This window comes from Ornithorhynchus anatinus, chromosome 3 (genome assembly GCF_004115215.2).
Source record: "Ornithorhynchus anatinus isolate Pmale09 chromosome 3, mOrnAna1.pri.v4, whole genome shotgun sequence".
In the NCBI taxonomy this organism is placed as follows: domain Eukaryota; kingdom Metazoa; phylum Chordata; class Mammalia; order Monotremata; family Ornithorhynchidae; genus Ornithorhynchus; species Ornithorhynchus anatinus.
Genome location: NC_041730.1, coordinates 44,471,005 through 44,498,255, shown reverse-complemented (window position 1 = coordinate 44,498,255; position 27,251 = coordinate 44,471,005). Strand labels below are relative to the sequence as shown.

The 27,251-nt window shown below is 42.5% G+C and overlaps 1 protein-coding gene across 3 annotated transcripts in view; it reads right to left on the bottom strand.

Annotated features, from left to right (window-relative positions):
- MPPED2 (metallophosphoesterase domain containing 2) overlaps nucleotides 1–27,251 on the bottom strand; it is a 159,653-nt gene that overhangs the window by 88,503 nt on the left and 43,899 nt on the right. For all 3 annotated transcript variants that reach the window (XM_001505927.4, XM_029061546.2, XM_029061545.2), the window contains exon 3: nucleotides 26,782–26,963. In XM_001505927.4, coding sequence (XP_001505977.1) covers nucleotides 26,782–26,963 — 182 coding nt within the window. The remainder of the gene's footprint in view (nucleotides 1–26,781; nucleotides 26,964–27,251) is intronic.

The following is a 27,251-nucleotide window of genomic DNA, read 5'->3' as shown; positions in this document are numbered from 1 at the left end:
TAATATTTCTCAAGGCATCAATACACAATTCTATTTTATTTTCAGAGTCCCTACTCACTGTATAATCTAATCCACCCTACAGAAAACCTCCAGATTTTGAGCAGATTCTACGAAAGTGGTATTACCTAGCACACACGTCTAATGTCAATTTTAATGATTTGCACTATGGGAGGCAAAATACATAAAGCAATATTCAGGGCCCAATAAATAACAGTTTCTTCTAGCCTACAATTCAGATCTCTAATTAAGCCTGTTAAGAATACAAAAAAAAAATGAAATGTCTTAGAAAAAGTTATTTTCATCAAAGGTGACATTGAAAGTGATATTATTCATTCTTCAATTTATATATGTATGCATAGTCTACCTTTCAATAGGCCAACAATAAAATCTGACCCCAAGACAGAAGCAAGCAGTGGCTCAATCTCCTCTCCTCAGAGGAGATTTATTCTCAACTAGATCTGATGCGCCTTCCCTTTATGGAACAGTGTGGTGTTACTGCCGCCATCCTCAAAGACCCTTCCTTTCCTGTTTTAGCCTGTTTCGACTTTTCTTCCAACTAATGGTTCAAGACTAGACAAAGCGTTGCTTGGGAAAACAGTTGTCTATTTCAGGAGGAAAACAGTTCTCCACTCTGGCCTGGGTTTGGTGAAGGATACTTGTTATGGGTCCATTTTAGAGCTCTAGAGGAAGCCTGGCATCTGTCGTTACTACATATTCACCTCATGGGCTTTTTGTATTTGCTGTTGTGAGTGTGCAGCATGGTCTAATGGAAAGAGCATCGGCCTGGGAGTCAGAGGACCTGGGTTCAAATCCCTGCTCCACCAGCAGTCTCCTGAGTGACCTTGCACAGGTCATTTAGCTCCTCTGTACTGCCGTTTCCTTATTTGTAAAATGGGGTTTAAATCATATTCCCTCCTACTTAGACGGTGAGCTCCATGTGGGACAGTGACTGTGTTCAACTTGATTATTTTGTATCTACCCTAGTGCTTAGTACTAACCTAACCTTGTTTTTTTTTATTTTTATTCTTTTTCCTAGGGCTTCTCTGTGGCCCTGCTTGGTCCAGCCCTGTCTGCAGCCATCTCAAATGTCAATGAAAACAGCTACTTGTTAAATTCAGAACCTATAATCAATCACTCTATCAAGAGTATTAACTCAGGGCCTCTGTACAGGATATTGCCCTAAGCAGGTGAGAGAGTAAAATAGAATTAATGGACCCGATGCCCTGAAGTAGCTTACAATCTAGTGATGGAGCTAGACATTAAAATAAATTAGAGAGGAGGACGAAGGAAAAGGGGCTATATATGTGAGTTAGTGCTTATATAATAGGGTAGGATATGTACAAAACTGCTATCAGAGGTTGCGATTAGTTAAGTGGTTAGGAGGTACAGAAGTGCTGAACAGGCATGAAGGGGAATATAAACAGAGTGGAGTAGAAATTAGTAAGGGCAGGTCTCATGCAGGAGATGTGATTAAAAGAAAAGCTCTGAAAGTGGGGAGAAATGTGGTCTGTTAAATTTGAAAAGGGAGGGAGTTTCAGGCATGGGGAAGGGTATGAGCAAGTAGTCGGCAGCTGGTAAGAAAAACAAGGCAGAGCAGGTAAATTAGCTTGAGGAGAACAACCATGTGAGCTGGGGAAGAGTGCAAGAAGATAGTGGATACATAGGAAGAAGAGGTAATTGAGTGTTTTAAAACCCTCAGCAAAAAACAAGGCAGAGCAGGTAAATTAGCTTGAGGAGAACAACCATGTGAGCTGGGGAAGAGTGCAAGAAGATAGTGGATACATAGGAAGAAGAGGTAATTGAGTGTTTTAAAACCCTTGGCAGGAGTATCAGCTTGACCCAAAAAGGCATGTTTATTAATCATTAGAGTTTTTGAGGCGTTGTGGTGATATGTGGTTAATGGCCTTTTAGAAAAAATAATCTGGGCAGCAGTCTCATGTTATGGATAGAAGAGGAGTGAGACTGGAGGAAGGGAAACCAGTGAGGAGGCTGATGCTATAGTTAGGCTGGGATATGACAAGAGCCTGGACCAGCTTAGTAGTGCTAGTGAGTTTAAAAGGAGAAGGAGTGACTCCTGGAAATGTGGAGGCAAAACCAACCGGATTTGGAAACTGGCTAAATGTTGTGTTTCAACCATATATTCAAGGGTTCATTCATTCATTCAATAGTATTTATTGAGCGCTTACTATGTGCAGAGCACTGTACTAAGTGCTTGGAATGTACAAATCGGCAACAGATAGAGACAGTCCCTGCCCATTGACGGGCTTAAGAGGGAAGAGTCAATAGATAAAGAGCCTAATAGATAAAGCGTTAGCCTAGGAATTAAAAGGATTCATTCATTCATCCAATCGTGTTTACTGAGCAATTATGGAGTGCAGAGCACTGTACTAAGCACTTGGGAGAGTACAATACAGCAATAAGCAGTCACATTCCCTGCCTACAATGGGCTTGCAGTCTAGAATGGGGGAGACAGACATCAATACAAGTAAATAAAATTACAGATATGTACATAAGTGCTATGGGGCTGGGAGGGGGGAAGAACAAAAGGATTAAGTCAGGGCGATGCAGAAGTGAGAGGGAGATGAGGAAAAATGGGGCGTGGCCTGGGAAGGCCTCTAGGATGATATGTGACTTCAACAAGGCTTTGAAGTTGGGGAGAGTAATTGTCGAATTTGCCTCTGGGCTGGAATGCCCTCCCTCCTCAGTGACGTGGGCTAGAGGTCGGCGGCAAGACAGGTGAGATTGAGGCACAGTGAGAAGGGTTCTAATCCTGGCTCTGCCACTTGTCTGCTTTGTGACCTTGGACAAATCACTTAAGTCCTCTGTGCCTTAGTTACCTCATCTGTAAAATGGAGATTAAGATTGTGATCCCCATGTGGGACATGGATTGTGTCTAACTTAATTCGCTTATATCTACCCCAGCACTTAGTACAGTGCCTGACACATAAGCACTTGAATACTATAAAAAATGAATAAAGCTAAGGTTACAGGCTTCAGAGAAAGGGAGGATTGTGGTATGGAAGAGTTAGGCTGAGTAGAGGATTTGGGAGGGAAGATGAGAAGCTCAGTTTTGGACGTACCAAATGTTGCCTTAAAAAGAGGCAATAATTCCTATGGTGCTTTTCTAATAATGTTAGTATTTGTTAAGCGCTTACTATGTGCAGAGCACTGTTCTAAGCACTGGGGTAGATATAGGGTGATCAGGTTGTCCCATGTGGGGCTCACAGTTTTAATCCCCATTTTACAGATGAGGTAAGTGAGGCACAGAGAAGTTAAGTGACTTGCCCACAATCACACAGCTAACAAGTGGCAGAGGCAGGATTCAAACCCATGACCTCAGACTCCCAAGCCCAGGCTCTTTCCACTGAGCCATGCTGCTTCTCTAAAAAAATTTGTTAAGCGCTTACTACGTGTAAAGCACTGTTCTAAGCACTGGGGGATACAAGGTGATCAGGTTGTCCCACGTGGGGCTCACAGTCTTAATCTCCATTTTACAGATGAGGGAACTGAGGCACAGAGAAGTTAAGTGATTTGCCCAAAGTCACACAGCTGGCAAGCGGCAGAGTCACAATTAGAACCCATGACCTCTGACTCCCAAGCCCAGGCTCTTTCCACTGAGCCATGCTGCTTCTCTAGGTGGCAATCTCTGAAGCAGTGACATTCCTGCGCCTCCAACTAATTTCACTCAGATTTTTGCAGAAATTCAACTTCTTTTCATTGTTGATTAGAATATATTTTTATTGCTATTTGTGTCTCTCCTCCCCTTTTAGACTGATATCCTGGTGAGCCAGGAACTGTGCCTGAATGGATTTGGGGGTAATTTTCCCAGCACTCAGTACCGTTCTTTTCTCATTTCAAGAACTTAATAAAGTTAGTAATACTACAATAGTAAGAGTAAAGAGGCCAAACCCATTAGTTTGGCAAATTAAGCCAATCTTTCATAAATTAAAGAGAAGTAATCTCAGTCCTAATGAATAAGTATGAAGGTTTCATCATCAAGCAAGAATTAAATTTTTAAAACCAGGGTTTAAAAAGTCAAGGGCAGCTCTGATTCGAGAGAAACAGCAGCCAATTTCCACCCCTGATATGCCAGTGTCTGTAAGGCTAAGGCCAGGTGAGTCCACCCTAAGGCTCTTAGGTGAGCACACTGAGAAATTATCACTCAGTCAGCCACTGAGGGCACCCCGTTCTGAGCCCATCATTTTGACCAATCCTGTGTCTCTATGGAATGGAGTGGTCCATTCTTGTAGGGAAGAGGAGGGAAGGTTTTGGGAGAGGGAGAAGGTAAGTTAACTCCTCAGTTGTCTCATTCTGGAATGACCAATGGGGGCAAGGGCTTGAAATATGGTATGTATTTATGTGGTGCTGTTGGCACTATGTTGCTCATCACCTTACTATTTTGCAGTGGATGTTGAGGGAAAAACTTATTTTTGACCCCTTTTCATATCTAGGTCCACTGTCTTCTTTCTCCTCTCCTACTCTCTCTTCCTCCTCTCCCTCTTCCAGGTGCTTTAATATATGTCACCAAAGCAGCAGTTTTGGCTGGGAGTCACTCCTGATAAACAGTGGCTGACAAGCTGGATCTTTGGAGCTACAACTGGAAGACCAAATCAACCTCCTGAGGTAATGTGTTTCTGGGAATAAGTCCTTCCTGGTAATCTTGAATCTACTACAGCTCTTGCCATTTAGAAGGTGACTTACAAATAGCACCATCACTACTTTTATCATTATGTTATGGATTCATTTTAAGTGAGTCTTTTTGCAAGCTTCCGATGTCAGTATTGAGTGAAAATGTCTACTTAACCCACTGTCCTAATGAGAAGTCGAGAACACTCCGTTACCAAGACCTGCCGGTTTCACCTCTACAATATCGCCAAGATCCACCCTTTCCTCTCCACCCAAACGGCTACCTTACTATTACGGGCTCTCGTTATATCCCGGCTAGACTACTGTGTCAGCCTTCTCTCTGACCTCCCTTCCTCCTCTCTCGCCCCGCTCCGGTCTATTCTTCACTCCGCTGCCCGGCTCATCTTCCTGCAGAAACGATCTGGGCATGTCACTCCCCTTCTTAAACAACTCCAGTGGTTGCCTATCGACCTCCGCTCCAAACAAAAACTCCTCACTCTAGGCTTCAAGGCTCTCCATCACCTTGCCCCTTCCTACCTCTCCTCCCTTCTCTCTTTCTACCGCCCACCCCGCACGCTCCGCTCCTCTGCCGCCCACCTCCTCGCCGTCCCTCGGTCTCGCCTATCCCGCCGTCGACCCCTGGGTCACGTCCTCCCGCGGTCCTGGAACGCCCTCCCTCCTCACCTCTGCCAAACTGATTCTCTTTCCCTCTTCAAAACCTTACTTAAAAATCACCTCCTCCAAGAGGCCTTCCCAGACTGAGCTCCTCTTCCCCCTCTACTCCCTCTGCCATCCCCCCTTTACCTCTCCGCAGCTAAAGCCTCATTTTCCCCTTTTCCCTCTGCTCCTCCACCTCTCCCTTCCCATCCCCACAGCACTGTACCCGTCCGCTCAACTGTATATATTTTTGTTACCCTATTTATTTTGTTAATGAATTGTACATCGTCTTGATTCTATTTAGTTGCCATTGTTTTTATGAGATGTTCTTCCCCTTGACGCTGTTTAGTGCCATTGTTCTTGTCTGTCCGTCTCCCCCGATTAGACTGTAAGCCCGTCAAACGGCAGGGACTGTCTCTATCTGTTGCCGACTTGTTCATCCCAAGCGCTTAGTACAGTGCTCTGCACATAGTAAGCGCTCAATAAATACTATTGAATGAACACTGAGGAGAAATGTTTCTGAGGATCTTACATTCTGTAGGGGGAGACAGAATAAAATAAAGAATATGGTATATAAGGGTTGTAGGGCTTAGGGTGTGGTGAATAACAAGTACTTAAAAGGTACATATCCAAGTGCGTAGGCAATGCAAAAGGGATAGGGATTAGGGGAAAAGAGGGCTTAATGAGGAGTAGTAATTAACAAGAATTTATTTCCCACTTCATGCTTTAAGTAGCAGGCTTTTTCTCTTATTTATCTCCCTTCCTAAAGTTTTCACCCCATCATGTCGGGCAATTCCTCCTGCTTTGGGAGATGGTTAGTCAATTGTATTTACATAGCATTTACTACGTGCATAGCACAATACTAAGTGCTTGGGAGAGTGCAATATAAGAAATACCTTGCCTGCCCACAGTGAATTTACACTCTAAAGCGTGAGACAACGTTAATGTAAATGAATAAATTATGGATATGTACGCAAAAGTGCTGTGGGACTGGGAGGGGAAATGAACAGAGGGACAAAGTCAGGGTGATGCAAAAAGGAGTGGGAGAAGAGGAAAGGAGGGCTTAGTCAGGAAAGGCCTCTTGGAGGACATGTGTTTTCAATAGGCTTTTAATTTGCAGAGGGTAATTGTCTGTCCAATACGAAGAGGGAGGGTGCTCCAGGCCAGAGGCAGGATGTGGAAGAGAGTTCAGTGGCTAATACATGAGATCAAGGTACAATAATAATGATGGTATTTGTTAAACGCTTACTATGTGCCACGCACTGTTCTACAATGAGAAGGTTAGCACTGAAGGAGCAAAGTGTGAGGGCTGGGTTGTAGTAGGAGAGTAGTGAGGTCAGGTAGGAGGGAGCAAGATGATTTAGTGCTTTAAAGCTGATGATGGTAAGGAGTTTCTGTTTGAAGAGGTGGATGGGCACCTCTCCTGGAGGTGCTTGAGGAGTGGGGAAGCATGGCCTGAATGTTTCTGGAGAAAAATGATCTGGGCAGTGGAGTCAAGTATAGACTGGTGTGGGGAGAGACAGGAGGCAGCGAAGTCAACAAGGAGGCTGATACAGTAATCAAGCTGGGATACGATGTGATTGGATTAACATGGTAGCAGTTTGGATGGAGAGGAAAAGGGGGTTTTTAGCAATTGCAATGCGCAAGCGCTTTTTTTTTTTTATGAATTACTGCTTCTCTTTAAACCATGCATTCCTCCTCATAAGGCTGTCTGTAGTTACTGGGTCAAATGCAAGAATTTACTTTGATTTATTTAAGCAAATTTGCTGGCAATCAGAATTACAGCTTTGTCCCCAATTCCCACCTGAAAGGCAGGTAGGAGAAAATTGGTTCTTCTATCAGTTCTACAACCCTTTATTTATTCTTCCACTAGTGGGTTAAGGTAGCATAGTTCTGACCAGGAGTCAATGTGATGCTTTTGCAGATGCCCATAACAAAGTTACCATAAAAATCTGAGCAGGAGGTCTTCATTCTTGGAATCAAATAGAATCTTGTCACCACATCAACCACCATAGTGTTCACTATATGATTTACTACTATTGCTTTTTATCATACCTTTTTTTTTAGATTTGGCAATTTATGCCTGCTTGACTCCCTCAGCTGTAAAGTTTCTTGGGGGGGGAAAAGCAAGGCTTCTGCATTTGTTGTATAATCCCAAGCACCTAGTGCAGTGATCTGGAAATAGATGCTTTATAATGCCATTAATGACAAGCAAGCAACACTGTCAAGGGGACATTTCATTTCATCCATTTTTGATGCATTTTTCTTCAAGGCTTTGTTCTCAGTTCTTCATCCAAACTTCTCTTCCCTTTTTTCTTATGCAGCCCAAAATATCAGCTAATTCAAAAGGGTAGGGGATAACTTCACAGGTGAGCAGTTCATAACGAGTTGATGAATTAGAGAGATGGTTAATGTTATAGAACATCCCAAATATGTAGTATGACTCGTTAGGAGAGCAACAATCACCCTGTTTCTGTTGTCACTGTTGGCAGTGTTGGATGGGATTTTTAGTCAGATCTAGTAATGGGTTTTGGTGTTCCTGTTCTTTTTTGCTTTTTACTTGCTCATTCTCCTTCTCTTTCCAAGGTCACCAATGACCTCATTTCTTGCTAAATCTAACGTACTCTACTTTGTCCTCATCCTCCTCAACCGTTAAAGCTTTCTTCAATTCTGTGGACCACTCCCTTCTCCTGGAAAAACTGACTGTGGCCTTTCTGACATACTTTATTGGTTCTCCTTTGACCTCCCTGCCAATCCTTTTTAGTTTCTTTTGCCAGTGCTTCTTTTGCCTCCCACTCCGTAACTGGGGTTGGGCCTCAAGGCTCATTTCCGAAACCTCTTCCCAGTGTGCATTTAACTCCACTGGGGAGCTCCTACATTCCAGTAGCTTTCAGCTATCATCTCTATGGGGATGACTCTACCTCTCTAGCCCCCACCTTTCATCTTCTCTGCCAAGCCCCATTTCCTCCTGACTCCTAAAGCTCTGTAAATGGATGTCCTGCCAGCACCTCAAGCTCAGTATGTCCAAAACTGAATTACCCATCTCACCCAAATTCTCTCCTTCACCTAAATTTGCTGCGAGTTGGCAAATGATCATTCTTCCCATGTCTCACACCCATAATCACAGCACATCCCTCTCTAAACCCCGATAGCCAGTCTGTCACTAATGTTCTTCCACAACATTTCCAGAATCCATCCCTTCCTCCTCCATAACTTATTTAAATGTCCATCACACTTGCCATATCCCAGCTTGGCTGTTGCATCAGCCTCCTCACTCATATCTTGGCCTTCAGTCTCTTCCCTCTCTAATCCACATTTAGCTCTATTACCTAGATTATTTTTGCTCACATCTCCCCAACCTCCAGCGGTCACCTTTTCCACTCACATTAAGCAAAAATTCCAGACCACTGGCATCCAGGCCCTAACTTAGCTCTCTCCTTGCAACTTATATACTTCTCCTACTACACCTCAGTTCACACTCAGGATCTCATTCATGTCATGCTCACACCACCTCTTTTGGATGGAACTTCCACCCATTTCATATTCTTCCCACCTTCAAAGCTCTTCTGACATCCCATTTCCTCTAGGAGGCCTTTCCCCATTAATTCTTAGTTTCTCCACCTAATATCTTGCAACTGTCATTTCAGCACTTCTATACCACCTAAGTAATTAAGCACTCAATCTGTAAAACTTCTAGACATAGCTGTATACTTACTCATCCTCATACTTGTAATGTATTTTCTTGTTTGTCTCCCCCAGCTAGATTGTAAGCTATTTCAGGTTGGAGATCATTTATACTAGTCTTATTGTACTCTCTCATTGCTTTATACAAGTGTTCTGCTCACAGAGGGTCCTCAAAAATGGTACTGACTGATTAATCTTCACCAGGCATATGGCAAAAAAAAACTCAGCAAGAACATGCCAAAAGAGAAGGGCAGAAAGATCTCGAGCAGACGTTTCCTTCCTACATAACTTTACATTTTTGTGCCTGGAGAAATAGGACACGTAAGGCAGGAATTAAGACCCCCAAAAAGGAATCCTGCACTATGTCCCAGCAGCCCACAAAATTAACTGCACACCCCCACTCCACTGCAGGAATGACCCAATCTATGCAATTGGATCAGGCAGCTTCAGGCCCCAGGTTTTTGGTTTGGTTAGCAGTAAAACTTGGACAAAAAAACTTGGGGATTAAATGTCTGAGAACTAACGTTACAAACAGAATTGAATGTTACTTAATCCCCAATTTTGTATCTTCCAAAATGGCTATTTTTGACCTTGTAGCAGGATAGAGTGAGTAAATCTATCCCCCAGAGAGCAGAAAGGTACCATTTAATGCAACTATAAGAATGATTTTTAAAAGTCACCGACTCCACAAAAATGTCTGCCTGCTAAATTTGCACTGGCCTTGCCCACAGTTAGTCACTTCATCCCCTTTCCTTCCTGTTTGCCCCTTCCCTCTCCTAGGCCCCCTTCCCTCTCCCTGGCTAGAGAAGGAAGGCATCTTAGAGCAACCTATTCTAGAGTTCTCCTGCAACTTCAGCTTCCCAGGAAAACCACAATAAAGCAACAGACACGAGGGACAGAGTCTCTCCAGTTTCTTTTGGGACCACTGCCTGATCCTCATTAGGTTCACAATGATTTCAATGTCAGCCGTAGGCATGTAACCCAGGGCTTCTGTTCATGGCTGGCTTGTGTTCATTTAAACAACGGCAGCCTAATACCTATATTTAATTCATTCACTTCTTCTAGGTGGGCTGTTGACTCCCAGAAAGTAGTTGACTGACTCTAGCTTCCTAGAAGATCTGGCCCACAGGCTAAAAAGGCAGTTTTGGACTTTAACATCTCAAAATAAAGCAAAGCTTATATTTTTTCCAAAGTTCAATGTGGCAGTTTCTTGATATGCCAAAGGCATCAAAACCCACTGTAACCACGGATGAATGATACTAAACTGCAGGTTATAAACTATTTCCCCTAGGATATTACTGGAAATTAGGTTTTACATCTCATGCTCCTCCTAGTTAAAAAAAAAAAAATCCAAATAAATACTGTGCATCAATCTTCTAAGCAGTCTTGTGAGAAAACCAAAGCCTTATTTACATAGATTTTCTTTGCTAACCCTTTAGTGGCAGGATCCAGAATTTCCCAACATCAATATTAAACTTGGTCACAGCCCCAGGCCACTAGGACTCAAAGAGTTAATTAACAAGTCACCCAGGCTGGTAGCAAGAAGCAGGAGGCAGAGCTCAGAAAGCTGCCCATTTTTCTTGTAATAAAGAAAATAAAGACAGTAATTCTAAGAACATTTATTAACCCCCCAGTATGGGTAATTACCATCAGATGTGGCTCTGGCAGTCTTGCATTAACATAAGCTGCTGCATGTTGGTTTTCAATGGCACAGTAAAGCCCACAATACTGTGGATAAGTGCTAACGTTGGAGTTTCCAAAACCAAACCCTGTATCCAACAAACACTTTGAAAAGAATTTCACTCTCAATGGTTGCTTGCCCAGAAGAAATTTATTTTATGTTAAAAAAAAAAAATCAAGGAGGCATTCAATTGAGCAAGCATTTTCTTAACTCATTTTAAGATAATCTCTTGCTTTCGCCAACAATTTCTTCTGCAGGCAAAACTGCAGAAAGGGACCTCGTGCCGTTTGCCGGTAGGGCGGCAGGGCTCCATCCTAGAGTGATGTGGGACATAAAATAACAGCGTGGTGATAAAAACAGAAAAGGTTCTGTAATAGACAGGATGCTGCCGACCAATTTTAAATTGAATTACACAGCCTGCTAATCTTTATGATGAGATAAAATTTATTTGAACACTACACATTATACTAAAATTTGCAGTGCTTTTCCTCCAGCTTCTCTTCCGTCCCCCCTCACGCGGTTCAAAGTGACTCCTCCACTCCGAAACCATTGTCTTGAATGAGCAGGACTGTCAGACGTCTCCCTTTCTGAAAGCCCTTTGAATTGTTCCTGTTTAGGCCTATGTGTTGACATGTGTATATATACTGTATTTTGCATCGTTTCTTTAATAAACATGCACATATAAACCACATCTCTCTCTGTCACACACACACACACACACACACACACACACGACTTGAGAGGGGCTAAATAAAAAAGATCTTTCCTGGCTGTATCTCTTCTAGGAATGTAATTCCACTGCGCCTCTGCTGGGGTGCTGCAACTTTTTGAAAACCTCACAGCAATCCAAAAACCAGTCACCTGTCTGAGACACCCAAAGGGCCCATTCATGTGGCTATTTCCTGAACTGTTGTTACTCTCTCCTTCTGAAAGTGATTTTTTTTTTTTTGGAGCAGCATGACACTTGCCTGGGCATTTGTTGGCTGTAGTCGGTCTGTTTGCAATCCCAGACTTAAATATGACCAGCCCCTGTGAACAGAGCCAAGAAACGACAGAAAACATTGCCTTGACATGTTTTCCAAACCCTTATTCCTTCTGTCACTTGAATGGGAATTTCCAAATTAACATTTTGGAGCCATGTCCTAGATATTTCCGGGAATATTTTATTATAGCCTATCCTCTGATCTAAGACTGCCTTTAGCTAAGCCTTTAAATTAGACACAGGTCTAAAATCTACATGGGTTTGCCACATTCCTCATTTAAAATGAATTCTACTACTTCCTAGTAGAAAATCCTGGTCTTTGCCTAAGTTGAGTAATTGCTGAAGTATTCCTACCCTCTCACCCTGTATCTTTTTCCCCTCTTTCCCACAAATTTCCCCATTACTCATCAGTCTATTTCTTTTTCTCTCCATTTACCTGTCTCTGCTCTCATGTCTCTTCTAGCTCTACACTTTAGTGACTTCCTCATTCCCTCTTCTCCTTTTCCCCTCCACCACCTAATGTTTCTTTCTCTCAACCCTCCTCTCCCTGCCTCTTCCTCTCTCCCTTCTTTTCCCCCTCCCTCTCTACCAGAGTAATCCTTTGTTCCCACTCCTATTTTTCCATTGTCTTGCAATCTCGTCTCACTTTTGGTCTCCCTCGAACTTTTCCCCTGAGCTTGCTTTGCTTGTTTTTCCTTCCAATATGTTTGCTTTTTTGCCTATTTTCCTTTTTCAGCTGTTCCTCTCTCCTCTCCATCCTTTCTCCCTCCTTTTATTTCACCTCTCTGCCTCTCATGTCTCTTTTCCCTCTCCTCTCTCTCTCCTCCCATGCCTCAGTAAATTCAATCTCCTCCCTTTCAGTGATGCAAAGGTAGGCACAAGCATGCAGAACGGGATGCACATACACTTCCTCAAGGCATAGCTCTGTCCTTCTCTCAGCCCATTCTGAGGGCACATGACAAAATGAGGGCCTGGTGACTTCACGCTCATATTTTCCAGGGGGCGGGGGGCATCTCTCCCACTGCAGCGGGGGTCTCATCCCTGCTCCAGTAAGAACTGAGATGACACGGGAAAGTCTTTTGGGAAAGAGGACATACGTAGGCAGCTTATATCTATAGTTGCCCTGCCTACCACTGTGCAGAGAGAAAGACAGCAAAGGACTTTCTCTTCAGTGGTTACCAATGGTTGCCCACCCACCTCCACATCAAACAGAAACTCCTTACCATCAACTTTAAAGCACTCAATCACCTTGACCCTTCCTAATTTACTTCCCTACTTTCCTACTACAACCCAGATTGCACACTTTGCTCCTCTAATGGCAACGTTGTCACTGTACCTCAATCTCATCTATTTCATGGCCAACCTTTATGCACATCTGGTCTCTGGCCTGGGATGCCCTCCCGCTTCATAGGACAGATGATCCCCACCTTCAAAGCCTTATTGAAGTCACATCTTCTCCAAGAGGCCTTCCCTAACTAGGCCCTCATTTCCTCTTTTCTCACTCCCTTCTCCATTGGAAGGATTTGCACCCTTTATTCACCCTTCCCTCAGCCCCATAGGTCTTACATATATATCCATAATTTATTTATAATAATGTCTGTCTCCTCTTCTAGACTATAAGCTTGTTGTGGCTAGAGAACCTGTCCTCCAACTCTGTTATCCTGTACTCTCCCAAGCACTTAGAACAGTGCTCTGCATAAAATAAGTGCCCAAAAAATGATTGACTCACTGCTGTAATGTGAAGAAACAGAGCACTGCGTTCCCTGGGCTACTCAATATATGCCTGATTTCCCAAAGTTGGGGTCCTCCTGGATGTACCATGTCTTGGTCAGGACCCATGCTTAAGTATGCCAGCACAGGCATGAACAGAAAATGACTCTTCAAACTTATTTTGCCCTCTCTTCTCTCGGCAGGAGCTCTGGGTGCTGAATTATGAGCTAGTTCTTAGAGTAAATCAAAGACAGTGCAGTAAACATTCCCACCTGGGAATCACATGCATACCTTTTCATTCAAAGCACACCTCTTGGGCCCAATGGGTTGGAGCCCCAGAAAAAATAAACCCAGTCAGAAGACCACAAAAATGTTGAAATATTTAGTGTTGAATGCAGGAATTTGTAATGAAACAAGCATATGCTATTTGTCCAATCCCACACAATAGACACTTAAATGGTGTGTCTTGTCCTAAGTATTTTAGTGTCAGAATGACAGGAAATTCAATAATATGATTGTGTTCCTCCTATAAATTCTCGGGGGAGAGGAATTTAGAGAGAGTTCACTATTAAAACCTGTTCACTCTGTACCTTGACTTTGTGTGTCTCTCTACTAACCCCTTGCCCTGTCCTCCCTCTGGCCTGGAAATCCCTCAGTCTTCATATGACAGACCACCTGTCTTCCCATTTTTATTAGCCTTATTTTAAACCACATCTCCAAGAGGCCTTCCCTCATTAAGCCCTAACTTCCCCCTTTGTCCTCCCTTCTATGCCTCAGTGCACCTGGATCTGAATCCCTTAAACACTTTGAAACTCCCCTCATTCCTGGCACTTATGTGCATATCCTTGGATCCTATTTCCCCTATGATTTATTTTAATGTCTGTCTCCATATCTAGAGTATAAGCTTTTGGAGGCAGGGAACATGCCTTCCAAATCTGTTATATTGTACTCTTCCAAGAACTAGTAGACTATTCTGCACCCAATAAGCACTCAACAAATACCTCTGATTTATCATATTATTATTATTAATAATGGCATTTAAGCACTTACTATGTGTCGAGCACTGTTCTAATCACTGGAGTAGAAACAAGGTAATCAGGTTATCCCACGTGGGGCTCACAGTCAATCCCCATTTTACAGATGAGGTAACTGAGGCACAGAAGTCAGGTGACTTGCCCAAAGTCATACAGCTGATCAGTGGCCAAACTGGGATTAGAACCCACAATGTCTGACTCCCAAGCCTGTGCTCTTTCCACTATGCCACACTGCTTACTTAGAGGGTTTTTTTTTTTACTCAGTCTCCATTTGCTTGTGCCATAGCCAGCAGGATTTGAATGCCACTACTGAGTGAATCATGGTTAAGGACAAATGTGTTTTCACAGCCAGATTCCTGACCATAGGCTAGTTCATTCTCCATCATCCTATGCCTCCTCACCACAAAAGAGTTGGGGGGCAGTTCCCACACTATGCACATCCTAACCTAGAAAAGGGAAATTCACATGAGAATTAGGGGGAAAGGAAGGAGGAAGAAAAAAGGGAAAAAATAAATCAGTGGTATTTACTGAGCACTTACTATATGCAGAGCACTGAAGTAAGCACTTGGGAAAGAACAATAATAGGGTTGTTATACAAACTTCCCTGCCCACAGGGTGCCTAAAGTCTAGAGGGGGAGACTGACATTAAAATTAGTTACAAATATACACATAAGTGCTGTGGGGCTAAGGTGAAAACCAACTGCTTAAAAGGTACAGATCCAAGTTCATAGATGATACAGAAGGGAGTGGAAGTAGGGGGGGAAAAAGGCTTAATTGAGGAAGGTCTCTTGGTGCTTTAATTAAACTTTGAAGGTGAGAAGAGTTGTGGTCTTTCATTTATAAAGCGGGAGGGGATTCAAGGCCTAAGTGTTCTGCACATACTAAGTGCTCAATAAATACCACTGATGGATTGAGAGGACATCTGCAAGGGTTCATTGGTGAGAAAGATGACAGTGAGGCATAGTGAATAGGATGGCATTAGAGGAATGAAGTGTGTGGGCTGGACTGCAGTAGCGAGGGAAGGTAGGAAGGAGTGAGCTGACTAGGCGCTTTAAAACCGATGGTTAGGAATTGGTTTGATGCAGAGGTGGGTAGGAAACCACTTGATGTTTTTGATGAGTTGGGAGTTGTGGACTTAGTATTTATGGAAAAATTATCTGGGCAGTGGATTGAAGTAAGGACTGGATTGGGGAGAGGGAGTTGGGAAGTAAGGAAGTTGATGCAGTTGTTAAGGAGGGAGAGGCTAAATGCTTGGATCAGCATAGTGCAGTTTGGATAAGAGAGGAAAGGAAAAGATTTTAGTAACGTTGTGAAGATAGAACTGACAGGATTGGTGACAGATTAAATATGTGGGTTAAATGAGAGAGTTGAGTCGAGGATAATGCCAAGATTACGGGTTTGGGAGACCGGAAGTACAGTGGTATTATCTAGAGTGATGGAAAAGACATGAGGAGGATTGGGATTGGGTGTGAAGATGAAATATTCTGTTTTGGAAATGGTTGTTTGAAATGTCAGTGGGACATTTGATTAGAGATGCCTTGAAGGCAAGAAGAAATGTGAAACTCAGATAAGAAAAGTCAGGGCTGGGCAGGTAGATTTGGGAATTTTTTTTGTTGTATTTAAGTACTTACTGTGTGTCAGGCACTATTCTAAGTATTGGGACAGATAAAAGTTAATCAGATCAGACACAGTCCCTGTCCCACCTGAGGCTCACAGTCTAAGTAGAAGGAAATCATCCACATTGAGATGGTAGTTGAAGGTGTGGGAGCGAATGAGTTCTCCAAGGAAGTGGGTCAGTCAATCATTTATTGGGGGATTACTATATGCAGAGCAGTGTACTAAGCAAGTGGGAAAATACAATATAACAAACATATTCCTTGTCCATAACAAGCATACGGTCTAGAGGGTACGAGGGCCCTGAACTGAACCTTGAGGAACTCTCTCAGAGAGGATGAAAGGCAGTGGAGAAGCCTGTGAAAGAGCCTGAGAAGGAGTAGCCACAGAACTACAAGGAGAACCAGGAGAGGACAGTGTCAGTGAAGCCAAAGTTAGATAATGGAAAAGAAATGATAAAAAGGAGAAAGTTTCCTAAAGTTAGATGGATAGAGTATGCCAGTGGATCCTTCCGCATTTCCCAAGCAGGAACAAAAAATTAAAATATATACAAATGAGATTTTAATCAGAGAAAAAGTCTGTGTAAACTTCAACAGTTGAGTGTCTACAAAATTTTTCAGTGACTTGAAAATTTGGTGTCACAATGTGGTATTTTATATTTGATTATTCATTCTGGATGTAAGAAATGGAGTAATAAGGTAGTGGAACAAATTCCAGATTGCCAAAGAAAGAACTAACTCACCTGTAAATGGGGAATAAGACTGTGTGAGACAGGGAATATGTCCAACCTGATTACCTTTTGTCTACCCCAGGGCTTAGTACGGTGCCTGGCATATAGTAAGCGCTTAATAAATACCAATAAAATAATTGATTAAACTAAGAATTAAGGTGAGGTGATAGGTAAAAACAGATTGTTTTCTATTGTCATAACTTTGATAAATGAGGTTAGATGTGTACATTTTTATTTAGAAGGCTTAATAGTTTCATCTATAAGTGAATATTTTTAGACCACTTTGTGTTGAAAAATCAAATATCTTTGGTACTTCTGAGTTCACCATCTACTTAGTGAAATGAATCACAGTTCTAAATTCTTCTATTCAATGGATTTGGTCCTCCCCACCAGGAGAACAATGTTTACTAAAGGAAACCTAGACAGGTCAATAAAAGAGCACAAAAAAAATACTTCAGGAAAAAAGGATCAAATGGCAATACACAGTCACAATTGTGCCTACCCTTCCCCTCAAAGTCAGAAAAAAATCAAAAAATATTTAGGAAGTAAGAATTTTAGGGCAGCAGTGCGAAAACGTCCCTAGTCTCATCATATTCTAATTTATCATTGCTAGAGAAAATTATGAGCAGTGCGTGATGGAGGCATCTATCCCTCAGTCTTGGGATATGCTTTCCAATTTCCACAAGGACCAATTCAGATAGTTACAGAAGCAGATTAAAACATTGGCCGGTTCACGCCTCCTATATCATAACCATGTCATTCTGGCTTCTCTGGCATGATTATTAACGGTATATTGAGGTCAGAAGCCTAACCCAGGAACTGATATTTCTGCCAACCAAATTAAATAAACTCAGGTAGCTACTCTTCTGACAATTATTAATTTCATTTTTTTTTATAGTCAGAAAAACTCTGAGTTTCTTGAAGAGTAATAGAAGGTAATGCCAACTGTAATAGTAAAATATGAGCACAGAGTAATCTCATGAATCTGAGATTTGGGAACTAGCACCCGTTGGACATTTTAAAATTGTGATTTTTTTTGGATACATAAGAAAAGAGCAAAGCTTATTTCACACTTAATAACGGGTCAATTTTATTTGCTATCTTCCTAGATACATTATATTTTGAACCTTAAAGTCTGTCAACACTTGCAATAAGCCTATATTTTAAGGGGTGATAAATATATTTACTTTCAATCTAAAGATATATTTTTATCTGACAAATGATTTTCTATTCAGACCCCATCTCTCAGTGTTATTACCCAAAGTACACAAAACCGACTTAAAAGGTAAACACAGGACTGTGCTGACAAACAAAAATAATGACAGTTGGAGAAGAGCCATCTCTCTGATAAATTTTAATTTTTAACACAGTGCTGCCTTTTCTTTCAAGTTCCTGTTTTTAGAGAATGCTGAGATTTTGAAAGCTGGATAAATGAGGTTATGCTGGATGTCATCATTTACCACTTGGACTCTGAGAAAAGCTAGAAATAGAATACAGAGGAGGACATGCATTCAACATGTCCTCAAATCCTTTAGATTCTGGAGTGCCATTATCTTACCAGCTACCCAATGCCTCCTTTTATTTAAATTAAAGACCCAATCTTCAGTCAGCATGCCTGAAGGATGGCAATGAATCGTGGGAGCAAACACATTTTCTGGAAACTACATGCAAATCGAGTGAATAGCTGCTTTAAGGTTTTAGCAGCTGGAGCAGATAGGCTGACCACTACTTGTCTAGTATAGGAATCACCTCTGCACACATCCTGGGTCCCAATGGGCTTTATTTTCACACACGCAAGTCACCAAGTCTTTCTCTGGCACACAGGAATGTACATACTGTATTACGTCAATCGCGCTATAATTACGTATTATTCTCGTTCATCTTTCCTGGACAGCTGGCAAGTAAAAATGTGGGTGGCGATATAATGATACACTGAGCACATCTGATGAGCAGTAAATTATTCATATAATAATATTTTAAATTCTTCCTCAGCACAGTTCCATGTTGACTGCAAGGTCAGTTGAATTACTATAAGGGATTTTTAATGAAAACAATTATAAATTTAAAATAACTGTGTTTAAAGCATTTCACAGGCATGAGGGTCAAGTGATTACAACCGCTACAAGGCCCGAGGGACATGTTCACACCAAAACAAAGTGAATAAATTACCTCGGCCTAGAGCGTGTAATCACTAAGTGACCACAAGGGTCATTCAGGAGTGGAACCCTGCCGACTTTCACGCAAAACCAGTAATGAAAATTTATCAGTCAAAGGAAGAAGCTAGAGAATGAGAAAGTCAGGTGAAGGTTAGGGACCTTAAGAGGGCAGAAGGCTCTGACATTCAGAGGTCATAGAGGAGCTCCAGAAGTAACTGGATCCTAGAGACCAAAAGCAGAGGAAGGATAATTGAAATCCTCTTGAAAGAAAGAAAAATGCCCTAGAACTAGTGATGTCAGAGGATGGCAGAGTCCTGTGGGATAATTCTCCTCAATAACGTTGACTCCAAAGGCCACAAATGTTTGGCAGAGGCACTTGGAAAATTTAAAAAATATTTTTTTAAAAAAGAACCAACTGTTCCGCCCAACTTATTTTCCCTATCTTAGAGGTTAGCTCTTGTGAGCCTTGTGATCTAGGTTGGCTTTTGATATTTGCTAAGCCTGGAGTTATTTGTACTTGGTATTTGGTATTTAAGTGCTTACTATGTGCAGAGCACTGTTCTAAGCGCTGGGGTAGACACAGGGGAATCAGGTTATCCCACGTGGGGCTCACGGTCTTAATCCCCATTTTACAGATGAGGTAACTGAGGCACAGAGAAGTTAAGTGACTTGCCCACAGTCACACAGCTGACAAGTGGCAGAGCTGGGATTTCCACTAGAATGAGAGGTAGGTCCTAGAAAAAAGCCCTGCAGCTGAACAGCCCACATCAAGTACTTAGGAAGCATCTCCTGAGTGCACAGCAATGCAACAGGTATGAAAAAGAACCAAAACCTAGTGGGAAGCCCAGAATTAAATGGCTGCCTTACAACAGGGTCCAAGGAAGCAGGGGCGAGAGCCAAAAATCCATGATTAGGCATGGATGACATGAGGAAAAAAGGATATGCGAGGAGCATCACTCCAAGGCAAATTTATGGAAAGAGTCAAGGAAAAGAAGTGGTAGCAGTTACGGAGCACTCCATTGGGTGCAATTCCCCATACTATGTGCTTAGGGAAAAGCACTAATTCCAACTAATTACTTCCACGTTATCTCTCTCCTCCCTCAATTGAATAGATATTCCCTATCAAGTTTCCAATCATATCTGGGAATGGTAAAAGGACAGAGCAGTGGTAGTACTACTACCCCCTTTCCCTCTGCTCCTCCCCCTCGCCCTTCCCCTTAGCACTGTGCTGCTCTGCTCATTTGTACATATTTTTTATTACCCTATTTATTTTATTAATGAGATGTACATCACCTTGATTCTATTTATTGCTACTGTTTTAATGAGATGGATATCCCCTTGATTCTATTTTGTCTGTCTGTCTCCCCCGATTAGACTGTAAGCCCGTCAATGGGCAGGGACTGTCTCTATCTGTTGCCGATTTGTACATTCCAAGTGCTTAGTACAGTGCTCTGCACATAGTAAGCGCTCAATAAATACTATTGAATGAATGAATAGTACTACCATTCACTGAGTGTTTATTTTCTCCAGAATGCAAACGCCAAGAGGGCAGGAAATGTGTATTTTCCTTCGGCTTGACTCTTCTAGGCACTTAGAACAGTGTGCCACATTCATTTCATGCTCGATAAATTCCACTGATTAATCTTCTCACCCGGAGTGGCTCCGAACCCTTTGGGGAATGGCAAGAAGCCATAAGATAGGGCTCAGAAGTAGTTGAAGGAGCTCATTCTTTACCACTGTCAATCAATAATGGTATTTATTGAGCACCTGGATGCTAAGGAACACACTAAGCACTTGGGAGAGTACCACAATAGTGAGATAAATGTTTCCTATCCTTAAGCTTACAATCTAATGGGGCAGAAAAAAATTATTTACAGACAGTGAAACCTAAAAAAGAATAAGTATAAGAAGGAAACACCATAACATAGGATGAAATAGATGAAAAAAAATAGCCTTTGGAGAAATATATAAAAATATACAAATGTACCTGGGAGCTGAGAATATAATTACAATATTTAAGTGCCAAGTCTGGTCTGACGCACCTGAAACATTTATCAGTTAACTGGAAAAGGCTTCTTGGAGGTGATGAGATTTTTAGGAGCATCTTTAACATGGGGAGAGCTGTGGGAGGGTAGAGTTGGATTTTTAAAAGCATCTTAAAGATAAGGAGAGCTGTGGTAGGGTAGATTTGGATTTTTAAGAGCATCTTCAAATGGGGAGAGATGTGTAGGGTAGATTTTGGGGGAGAAAAAGGGTTCAAGGCTAGGAGGACAGCATGAGCTCTTCAGTCAGTCACCAGCTCCTGTCAGTCACGTCTTCTCAACATCTCCAGAATCCCTCTCCCAACCCACCCATCCAAACAGCCACCACACTGGTCCAAGCACTCATCATTGCCCACTTAGACTACTGCATTAGCAGTCTAGCAGAACCTCCTGACTCCAGCCCAAACTTTGCTTTTCTGTTTGACTCATTTTTAAAAATATCATGCTGAACACCTCACTCAACTCCTCAAAATTCTCCAACAGTTACCCAGCAATCTCTGCATCAAGCAGAAAATGACCATCAGCTTCAAGGCATTCAGCCAGCTCTCTCTCCCCACTACTTATCTTTGCTCCTCTCCCAGTATAACCCAGGTCACACACTGTGCACCTCTCAAACCAACTTGCTCACTATGCCTCTTTCTCATCTCTAATAATAATAATAATGTTGGTATTTGTTAAGCGCTTACTACGTGCAGAGCACTGTTCTAAGCGCTGGGGGAGACACGGGGGAATCAGGTTGTCCCACATGGGGCTCACAATCTTAAGCCCCATTTTACAGATGAGGTAACTGAGGCCCAGAGAAGTCAAGTGACTCGCCCACAGTCACACAGCTGACAAGTGGCAGAGCTGGGATTCGAACTCATGACCTCTGACTCCAAAGCCCATGCTCTTTCCACTGAGCCACGCTGCTTCTCTTCGCTGCTTCTCTCTCACCACTGATCCCTGCCCACCCTCTCCCTCCTGACTGTAAACTCACTGTGGGCAGGGAATGTGCTTATTGTTGTGTGGTACCTTCTCAAGTACTTGGTACAGTGCTCTGCATACAGTAAGCGCTCAATCAATACGATTGAATGAATGAATGCCTGGGACTACCTCCCCCTACACATTCAGCAGAGCACTACTCGCCCCCATCTTCAGGTCCTTCTAAAATCACACCTCCAAGAAGCCTTCCCTGATTAGCTCACCCTTCCCCATTTTATCCAGCCACGTCAGCCCTTCCACATCACCTGTGCACTACTAATCCCCTTAGCACTTGTACTGTCCCTGTAACACTTCTGCACATATCTCTAAACTCTGTTGCTTCCCCTACCTGTAATTATTTTTTAGTACTTGTCTCCCTTATAAACTCATCGAGGGCAGGGATCGTGTCTACTAACTCTACTGAATTTCTCCAAGAGGCCTTTCCTGACTAAGCCCTCCTTTCTTCTTCTCCCCCTCCCTTCTGCATTGCCCTGACTTGCTCCCTTTATTCATCCCCCACAGAACTTTTGTACATATCTAACTTATTTACATTAATGTATGCTCATTGTGGACATGCAATGTGTCTGTTTATTGTCCCAAGCACTTAATACAGTGCTCTGCACAGGGAAAGTGCTCAGTAAATACAACTGATTAATTGACTGATGAGGCGGGAGATGATAGCCATCAAGAGGCTTTGAGGGGTGGAGAGATGTGTATTATGTGACCAGAACAAAGATGATTCTTGCAGCAGTATGGAGTATGGACTAAAAGGGGAAGAGGCTTGGGGCAGAGAGACCAGTGAAAAGACTGATGCAGTAGCCTAACTACGATATAATCAGAACTAGAAACAACATGATAGCTGTTTTACTCGAGGAGAAAAGGTGAACCTTGGGATGCTGTGAAGGAAAAATTGACAATATTTATGCAGTTGACTTGAAATAAATGGTAAATAAATAGATGGGCTCCCCTGATTAGACTGTAAGCCCGTCAAAGGGCAGGGACTGTCTCTCTCTGTTACCGATTTGTACATTCCAAGCGCTTAGTACAGTGCTCTGCACATAGTAAGCTCTCAATAAATACTACTGAATGAATTAATGAATAAAAGTCACTGATGAATCAAAGATGATGTCAAGCTTGGAGGCTTTTGAAACAGGGAAAATGTCTATTGAGAGACCTAGAAAAGTTAGGAAGAGGATGGGTTCTGGGGACATGAAGTTGGCTGGACATGAGAATGACATGTCCTGGAGGCAGGAGAAAATTGTAGAGATGGATGGAAGGATTTGGGAGTCATCTGTGGGAAGATGGTAGTCATGTAAGTGAAGAAGAATAAATTGTCTTGTATTTTACCCCAGCCTTTAGTACAGTGCTTAGACCACAGCAACTGTTTAACAAATACAATTATTTGTTTTATTATAAACTCTCTAAGACAGTGAGTGGAGGAGATTCAGACTAGATCCATACCAGGAGCAAAGGGAAGGGGAAAAGCCATAATGGCAATTATATAGATTGCTTCCAGACAAAGAGAATTTCTGAAGAAAAAGAAACCCTGGAAAAACTGGGGTTACCTGTGCAAAGAACTGTGGGAAGTTGGAGATGTGGAAAGGCACTATAAAACAATCAGCGCCAGATACAGAAAGAATGTAAATAGAAATCACAAAGAATGAGAATTGGCTCACTTGCTACTTGCAATAAATCTCTCTGGGGTGTGTTGCTGCCATAAAAGTTTAGCATTTATAGGGAACCTTAAACTTCCCGATAGTCATTTATATGTTAGTGGTCATTAATTCCAAATTAATCTTATCTATTTTTGTGATGAAAAAACCCACGACTAATTTTTTACTAATACTAAACTCTCCCGATATTCATCCAAATAACCCTTGGTTCAGGCAACACTATTTCAGGGGTGCTAATCCCCACACATCAAAAAAAATCACATGAAGACCACTAGGCCAAACATTTAATAATAGTAATGTTGGTATTTGTTAAGCACTTACTATGTGCAGAGCACTGCTCTAAGCGCTGGGGTAGATACAGGGTAATCAGGTTGTCCCACGTGAGGCTCACAGTTAATCTCCATTTTACAGATGAGGTAACTGAGGCACAGAGAAGTTAAGTGACTTGCCCATAGTCACCCAGCTGACAAGTGGCAGAGCTGGGATTAGAACCCATGACCTCTGACTCCCAAGCTCGGGGTCTTTCCACTGAGTCATGCTGCTTTATGAATATGTGCTTCCCTAGAATCTGCTTTGTCACCAGGACAGGTCCCAGGGAGAAAGTCCAGAGTCTTTCCTTGAAGTACTACTGACTGCAACAGGGAAGCGATTGCCAAGGAAATTGCCAAGGGATTGCGGAGGGAAGTAGGAGGCCATAAATTTGTGCCAGGGTTAGTGGAGGATTCTTTTTTCTTAAATCTATGAAGCACGTACTATCTGTCAAACTATGTTCTGTGCTCGGGGTAGATACAAGTTTTTCAGGATAAACACATTCCCTGATCCACAAGGGACTCACAGTTCCCAGAGGGTCCTGGGATTTTCTGCTCCTTGCACCCTTTGCCAAATGGGTTCCTCCATTGCTGCTCCACGTTAGAAGTTGGGAGGGGTCATATTTAAGAGGTCCATTTGAAAGCCTCAGCATTTGATTTTCATGCCTGTCTTATGGCATGTCCACCCATGGAAAGGCGGTGGAGATTTAGCATCTGCCTGGTTAATTTGCTCTTGGATGCCGGGCTGCAGGGATAAACACTCTCGGACCCAATCTATTGCGGCTGAGCAAAGGAACCGGGCCAGGAGGATAAGAGCTGCTGGTGTGCGACCGCCACCATGCCTCTCCGGGCACTGGCTCTCCTCTGCACCACTGAGAGCCTCCATCCCCTCCTGCTTTCCTCCACCCCAACAGGAAAGAGAAAAACACCCACGGCCTGAGGCTTCTATTTAGATTGTGAGCCCCTCATTGGGCACGGATTGTCTCCATCTCTTGCCGAATTGTACATTCCAAGCGCTTAGTACAGTGCTCTGCACATAGTAAGCGCTCAAATGATTGAATTAATGAAAACCCCTGGAAGACCAGTGGCTGCTGGAGTTGTGGTTCAACTATTCAATCGTATTTATTAAGCACTTACTGTGTGCAAAGCACTGTACTGCTTGGGAAAGTACAATATAACAATATGGGTGAACCATGGACTAATTCCCCAGGGAGCCCCAAGGAGCTGCTTCTCTAGCAACCACCTCCCTTCTGATTTTTGCTTTTATCCTTGTGTTTTCATGATTTATCATTTCATAATTCCAGATGTCTGTCTCCAGTTCCTCCCCACCCCCCCATTCATATTCTTAGGCTGTGAGCCCCCCAAGGGATGGGGATGATGTCTAATTCCACCTGTATATACTTTACCAATATAAAATACATTGCTCTATACCAAGATGCTTAATTCTATTACTGTAACTACTACCGTAATAATAATTTGATCCATGAAGGAGACATGCAAGACAAAAAAAAAATCTTCTATAGGCAGTTTGGCTAACGAGATGGACAAATTAAGAAAATGTCTCACTTCACCCCGTGTTGTCCTAGTCTTACTTCACTGAATATTGTTATTACTTATATTTCCAAAGCATTTTCCTTTTGAAAGTTCAATGCTCACCTACCCATTTTCAAGTTATTAAATATTTCTCTACCTATTTTGGGTTTATCTTGCAAATGTTTAATGGATAAATAGTTCATTCACTTCACTCTCCTGCTAGTACTTATACTACTAATTTATGGAGGATAAGAATATATTAGTCACAATTGGTTCCTGATTAATCTACATAGCCATCCTGAGAGGCAGGTGGTTTCATCCTTTGTCCGGGAGGGGGAAACTAAGGGAAAGGGAGATTAAGTGGGTTTGCCACAAGGTCAGCGGCAGAAGCAAGATTACCCAGGACACTGTACCGCTGTCTTTCTCAATTCTGTCATCAAAAGGAATGAAAGAATTAACCTTGGAAAAAAAAGGCTGTTGAATAGTCTTCAAGAAGCTTTAAAAACAAAACCACAAAATACCTTGCTAATGTCTCAGAAGAGTTTCTACCTCCCCTACCCACCCCCCATCTCTTAGATTGCTCTTCCTTCTAGTGCCCCAAGGGGAAATGGTAATACAAGGCAGACAGCATGATTTCCCTTGTAATGCTAATGTCTGGCACCTGCCTGACTGAAAATCCAACATCTAGGGCTTAACCCTTTTCTGTTGGTCTTTCAAGGCGCCCGCTGTGCTGCTATTATCCTATTAATGGTCACACTAAAGTCAATGGACAGTTTGACAGTACCTGGGGTTTTCAGGGAGAAGGTGGGCACATTTTACCTGACTCATTCAGAGAGACTATGGAGGCTGTGTGAAGCTTCCAGGACAGTCTTTAAATTCATTTGGAAAAACTCCCGACCATATGCCGTCACCCTGATACTCCGCCCGGGAGCTGTTCTCCGTCTTTCCCGGTTACACATTTCTATAACACCGTTCTCAGTTTCCGAAATTGTTTAATCCTGTACATCACGGTCAGGTCACAGTATGGGAAAGGCCACAGGGCCCCTGAACTTCCAACAGTCTATAAAACTTCATTGGTTTCACCTTGTGCGTGCATATGAGCTTATGTAAACACTTTACTTAAAAATGATTGCCTGCCGTGAGATTTTCCGCACAGCTTTTTTTTTTTCCTCTCTGACACGGATCGCAGAGGTCCGGGCACTAAAATGAGGCACACTGATGTTAAATAGCTAAAATTCATATTTAATTAACAGAATTATATTAGGGCTAGACACCACACATCATAGAACGGATGAGCTAGCTACCAAGTGTTCTAATTCAATTAGAAGTCACTGACTGACACTTGGACAGAAAAGGTTAATTGGGGTCACCAAAATGCAATAATTCCTTACCTAACCAGTCATTAAACTTCTTAACCTCTGAGGGCAGTCCCAGCTCGGTGAAATCGCCTGTGTGGAGAAGGATGTCCCCATAAGGCATCTGGATGCCATCTGTTCTGGAGTGTGTGTCTGAGACGCAGACAAACCGCGTGTGGCCCGCTGGTTTTGGAGTGTCATATGGGATAGGGTCGACCCTAAAGCAGACATAACAGATCCCATAACAGTTAAATGCATTTTACCCCTCACATGTATTACTTCAAATAAATACAAAGCAATAGAAGCATGCACGGGTACCCGCACACGCACACATGTACATTGTGATTAAATAGCAGGTGTGCCTGATGGAAAAGGGAAACCTCTTGGTAAAAAAGAGGCTTTGCCAATCATTATCCTCAGGCAGGCAGCATAATTCACAAAGACTTACCTGGCAGGAAAAAAAAAAGGAAAAATTCATAAAGTTCTATATGGCAGCTCTTTCTCAA